The sequence below is a fragment of the Sinocyclocheilus anshuiensis genome, unplaced genomic scaffold (assembly GCF_001515605.1).
Source record: "Sinocyclocheilus anshuiensis isolate Anshui unplaced genomic scaffold, SAMN03320099.WGS_v1.1 scaffold2090, whole genome shotgun sequence".
Taxonomy (NCBI): domain Eukaryota; kingdom Metazoa; phylum Chordata; class Actinopteri; order Cypriniformes; family Cyprinidae; genus Sinocyclocheilus; species Sinocyclocheilus anshuiensis.
In genome coordinates, this window is record NW_015560626.1 from 1,538,755 (window position 1) to 1,544,754 (window position 6,000).

The 6,000-nt window shown below is 38.4% G+C and overlaps 1 protein-coding gene across 1 annotated transcript in view; it reads left to right on the top strand.

The window, feature by feature from the left end:
* Positions 1-6,000, top strand: part of LOC107681998 (cyclic AMP-dependent transcription factor ATF-7-like) — a 43,493-nt gene that overhangs the window by 4,751 nt on the left and 32,742 nt on the right. The window contains exon 2 of the mRNA XM_016478410.1: positions 5,297-5,368. Within this exon, the coding sequence (XP_016333896.1) occupies positions 5,321-5,368 (48 nt within the window). The 5' untranslated portion in view covers positions 5,297-5,320. The remainder of the gene's footprint in view (positions 1-5,296; positions 5,369-6,000) is intronic.

Genomic DNA, 6,000 nt, shown 5'->3' on the forward strand with positions numbered 1-6,000 from the left:
CTTCAAAATGTTATGTTTCTTTCACGATTTAACTTACAGTTTCTTTGTAGTTATTTGTAGGGGTGTGAACCTACACTGGTCTCACGGTTCAGTTCGATTACGATTACGATTACGATTATCATGTCATCGATTTGGTTCAATTAGATATCACGATGCATCACAATGCATTGACGATGCACTGCATCCTCAATTTTCAATTTTACTTCACATGTATACAATTTTGTCAATAAATACAAGCAGTCAGATATATGAACTGTACCTGACGTGGTTTCTCAAGTTAGTGGTATTACCCCCTGCATATTTTATTGTGCGTGACATGATTTACACACAGCGATTTTCCACACTGGAGTCTTCTCCAGGTCGTGCTTACCAGGTTGTTCATAAAAGCCGAAATGTGCCCAGATGTCGGCTTTTAAAGTAGTTGGAGCATTTTTAATTACTCGCACTCGCCTCCCTCCGCCATTAGGCGCGTTCGATTTGAAGCAGTGCTGCGCAGAATGATCAGTGTACTGTATGACATAAACCGCGAGAGCGATTCGAAAGCATAAGGATCCATCTGCTCTCTTATTGTTCTCGCGGTACTTGATGTCATGCACTGATCATTCTGCGCAGCGGCACTTCAAGCCGAATACGCCTAATGTATGCTACCGCAACAAAGCACGTATGCGACAAATGACATCAGAAAAGCATCAGTACGTTATAATCAATTATGGTCTATTACTGAACCGATACCGAATCGTCCTCGTCTGCATCACGCTGCATCGTGGAAATGATTAATTTCGATACCCCTAGTTATTTGTGAAATTTACTAGCAATTTCTGGTCCTACACCAGTTTTTAAATTTTTTTTATAAGATTTTTATTTTGGCATTTTGCCAAAGTCAGTGTAATGAAAGGAAGCGAATTGCGAGAGAGAGGGGGACAGGATTGGGAAAGGTCCACGAGCTGGGATTCGAACTCAGAATGCCCGTAGCGCAACAGCGATGTATTGGCGCTGACACACCAGTTTTTTTTTTTAGTGCTATTGTAGTAATGTTTTTCGGCAACAAGTCACCTCTCGTTATTTCAGCTGAACAAATGATACACATGCTAATTTAGCATCCTTTTTGCTCACTGTGAAGTGTGTCCACCCTGCTAGTTTGTTTATCTACAGTATATTGAGTGCACAAAATAATATGTCTGACACAATTAAAACATGTAACTGGAAAAATGCTGATCAAACATCACTGTTTTGATAAATGGTTTTGGCCCTCCAAAACTATTTTGGCCAAAACCGAAAATTCTTTTATTGTTAGTTGCTGAAATTTTGTTACATCACAGATTTATTTATTTACTTTTTAGGTGCAGTTTAGTTTGTTATAATGCAAGCCTTTTGAGATGTTAAGAGAATGTCGTTTCATTAATAGAAGTTTTTTTGAATTCATTCGTTGGAAATAATTAAAGTATAAACATGCTTAAACAAACTTCAGTTACAAATGCTTCCCATGCTTTTATATTGCAAACATAATCTTAATCATAACAGGAAGTGGTCTTAGATTACTCTAGAATGTCTTTGTGAATAATCCATCAAGGCTCTATTTTTGTTTTGGACGGTCAGTTGTAGCACAGGTGGCCCGATCTCTGTTCGGCTGATTTATTGTGCAATGGTAAACTTCAGACTCCAGCATGAGTGTGCTCTCTTAGTTTGAGGCTTACTGAGATGTGGACACTTCACCAAGGGTATAACGGATGGGTGGTTCTCATTTGTATATGGTCTCTCCGTGCGTTTCTCTGACCAAACTGTCTGTGTGTATTGCAACCAGTCCGAAAGATCTGGCACCAAGTTGTTGGCTCACTTGTAGAGCATGTGAGGTCTGCAAGGAATCAAGTTGCTTAGCTTGTACTCCACTTTGATCTCAGCTGTAATGGGAAGGGCCTTTTGGGGCAAACAAGATGCAGTTATTTTCTTTATGGAAAACAGAGCAAGGGTCTTGGCAGAGGCTGCTGATTTCAGCTTATAACTGCATGTCCCTCCACACGAATCACTTGAACGCAACTGAAATAAGGAAATGTACAGCATTCTGTTTTGTTCTTTTGTGCTCTGTATACCTGTGTAATTTAAAGGGATAGTTCACCCAAAAATGAAAATTTTGTCATTAATTACTCACCCTCATGTCGTTCCAAACCCCTAAGACCTTCGGAACACAAATTAAGATATTTTTTATTAAATCCGAGAGATTTCTGACCCTGAATAGACAGCAAAGCAACTACCACGTTCAAGGCCCAGAAAGGTAGTAAGGACATCGTTAAAATTGTCCATTTTACATCAGTGGTTCAACCTTAATTTTATGAAGCTACGAGAATATTTTTTGTGCGCAAAGAAAACAAAAATAATGACTTTATTCAGCAATTTCTTCTCTTCCATGTCAGTCTTCAATGCACATTCACAAGTACCACAACTTAATTTGTGTTCTGAAGATGAACGAAGGTCTTACGGGTTTGGAATGACATGAGTGTGAGTAATTAATGACAGAATTTTCATTTTTGGGTAAATTATCCCTTTAATTAAGTGTTTTTTTTTTGTAAAGGTCCCCTAAACAGCATGTCCATATGAGTGCAAGATAGGTAAATACACATTGATTAGTCAACTAGTTGTTCAGACAACCCACCAAATAATTGTTTTTTAAAATGTGTGCATTTTTGTGTATTTCTATTCTATTTGCACTTTGAGAGCAGTTGCTTTTGTTTGCTGTAACTTTACAGCACTAATGTTACATAAATTAGCAGCATCTCAGCCTGCAGACCTGCCAGTCTAAATGGCTTTTTAAATTTTTACAGATGACACATGCAAGCTTTATCCATTTAAATCCCTGTTGTTATAGTCAAGGAAGATGTTTGGTTCATTCTTCACCTTTTGTTTGCGGTGGTGGTTGTGTAACTCACCAGACGTCATTCTGAGCTGGTGGGGCATGTTGAAAGCTTAATGAAACTTCCCTCCATTTAAATTTAATGAACGTGTTACTTTTTCCAAAATTCCCAGCCTCTCTATGCGTGGAGCGTTGGATTTAAAGGAGTGAGAGTGTAGATTGAGGTGAACTGCTGTGAAGACAGATGACAAATTCAGTCAGCCCAGTCAAACTTGCTGAAGGCCACCACAACTAAATCTAAAACGTGTATATAATGGATACTAAACATAAGTGTGTAGTACATTAACACATTTGAAACTAGAGCTAGGCAATATATTGATTATTACAGAATACTTGTGATTTTTCTGTCAGTATAAAACTATGCACCGTTATGATCTTTAATGCCCATTATTTGACCAATACGTCTTGAGGACCTTGACATTTGAGTAGTTTTGCAATCTTTTCTAAGAAGGATAAGTTAAAACCTTTATATAAATGATGACTTGATTCAGCGATTCATTTGCTTCACTTAAAGGGATATTTCACCCAAAAATGAAAATTCTGTCATTAATTACTCACCCTCATGTCGTTCCAAACCCCGTAAGACCTTCGTTCATCTTCAGAACACAAATTAAGATATTTTTGATTAAATCCGAGAGCTTTCTGACCCTGCATAGACAACAACATAACTGACACGTTCAAGGCGCAAAGAAGAATTTGTTGAATAAAGTCGTTATTTTTGTTTTCTTTGTGCACAAAAAGTATTCTCGTAGCTTCATAAAATGAAGGTTGAATCACTGATATCACATGGACTATTTTAATGATGTCCTTCCTTACTACAGTACCATTCTGGGCCTTGCGCTGCTGTCTATGCAGGGTCAGAAAGCTCTCGGATTTAATCAAAAATATCTTAATTTGTGTTCTGAAGATGAACAAAAGTCCTACAGATTTGGAACGACATGAGGGTAATTAATGACAGAATTTTCATTTTTGGGTGAACTATCCCTTTAAAAAGGTTTTAAATGCCTCCTTGTTGCATTTTTTACTAAATATACGTCTATGCATTGGTAAATATGCATATTATATATATGCATTGCGGTTTATTGCTATATATTATGTTGGTGCATTTAAATTAAAATTATTACATATAATTATTTTATTGTGTTTATTTAGTGAAAACGTGTTAATTATCAAACAGATTTTTGTTTTGTTTTGTTTTTTACTAATTAAACCAAAACACTTGTGACAGATCTTTTCTTCCATATTGTGACATACAACTGAGTGAATTATTGAAAAAGAAATTTGAAAGGATTTAGGTAAAATAAAATATATAAAAAATTGGAGAAGTCCTGCATACTGTACGTCACCAGAGAGATGTCTGTTTTCACTAGAAGGTCCAGTTATGACATTTTAATTAAACATGATGAAGAATTAAGAAAAGAAAGTAGATTTTCATTTTGTGCCAACTTTAAGTCCCGTAATCATGGACAACTGGAAAAGTCATTAAAAAATAATTGGTCCAAATTGTGGACAACCCTGTATGTAAGTTTTAGCTGCCCAGCCCTTTTCTGAACATCTCATGGATCCATCAGAGTCCAGGGAAGCATTCGTTTAGTTTGATTCCAGAGTAATGTCGAGCATGTGTGTGTTTGTGTGGAAGGTGCTGGCAGTTTGTCTGGAATAACTGCAGTGGTTCGGCTAATAGGAAAAGAGGGAGTGTCTACGACAAGCCAATACACACGCATGCCATTCCCCTGGATCAGAGCGGCTCATTCCAGACATGTCTCTCCAGAATTACTATTATTGCGCTGTCCGTTCCTCAATTCCAACACTTGCCATCTTTACACCCTCTTGAATTAGATGAAAGCAATCAATCGATCTTATCTCTGAGGGAAATCGGTTCCCGGCATCTGGCAAAACGGTACCAGCACAAGCTCTTGATGTCAGTGTAGATGTCTTGAGTTCCTGTGAAAAGTGATGAGTGTCTGGGAGTGTGGGTTGCTGATATTTGAGCCTGAGAATCGGGTGGAGGAGTTCAGAGAATGACTGCAGACAAAGGTGTAGAGTGGCACTAGAGTCGTCGCCGCAGAAGAGCTTTGTGGAGATGGTGTCAGGAGGACTACAATGAAAAGTAGAGGAGGGGCTAAAAAGACTTTGCTTTGAGCAAATCCCGAACTCCGCGTGTCATTGTTCTGCCAGATGCCCCCAGTGTAAAGGAAGTATCACCAGGGAAACTTGTAGTCGCTACACTAACATGCATGTGCTCGGTTCTTCGTTATTTTTAAACACCCGTCGCTTCCTGTGCTGAGCGAGGATCCAGGCAGAGTCATCCCTGGGATTGGCTGTAGAACTTTTTCTGGCTTGAACCTCTAGAAAAACCCTTCAGTAATGTTCTCGTCTTATCTTCCACAGTTATATTGCAAAGCCTTTGCAAAGATGGGGGACGACAAGCCTTTTGTGTGCAATGCTCCTGGCTGTGGGCAGGTAAGTTCGCTTTCGCTTTGTCTTGGGTTTCAGGTGTGGGTGTGCTTTTCTGGTTCATAGGGCATTCTCTGGTTATTGAAGAGTCGTCCTCTCAGCTGCACGGTAGGCAGACGTCTGCCCGGCGTGTGTGTGGAGGGAGGTGCGCCGTGTTGTTTCTGTCACACTGCAGCCCAGGGCCACACTGATGAAGCTGATAGCGCGCTTGTGAAACTGCGCTAACGCCTCTTGCACTGTCACAGACTTGGCCAATGAGTAATCGTAGCTCAGTTATCGTCTACACTTGTCTGCTCTGAGTTAAAGTCCATGCAGACGCTATGATGAGGTTATTGATGCTAATAAGTGCACTTATGATGAAGTTGCAGACAAAGTAGGTTGAGAGTGAGTGCACTGCAAAACAATCATTTAATCTCTCTTTGCTTCCAGTAAAAATATCACTAAAACAAAAAAGGACCTTACAAGCAAAATTGCATAATGTAATAAAACCATTTACAGATAATTTATGTCCTGATTAAATTTGTAAATAAAAAACACCCAATAAAAATAAAAATGTTAAGTTTTTATAATATATAAATAATAATATCTGTAAAATAATAAATAACATAAAAAGGTAATATATAAAATTTTAATCAAAT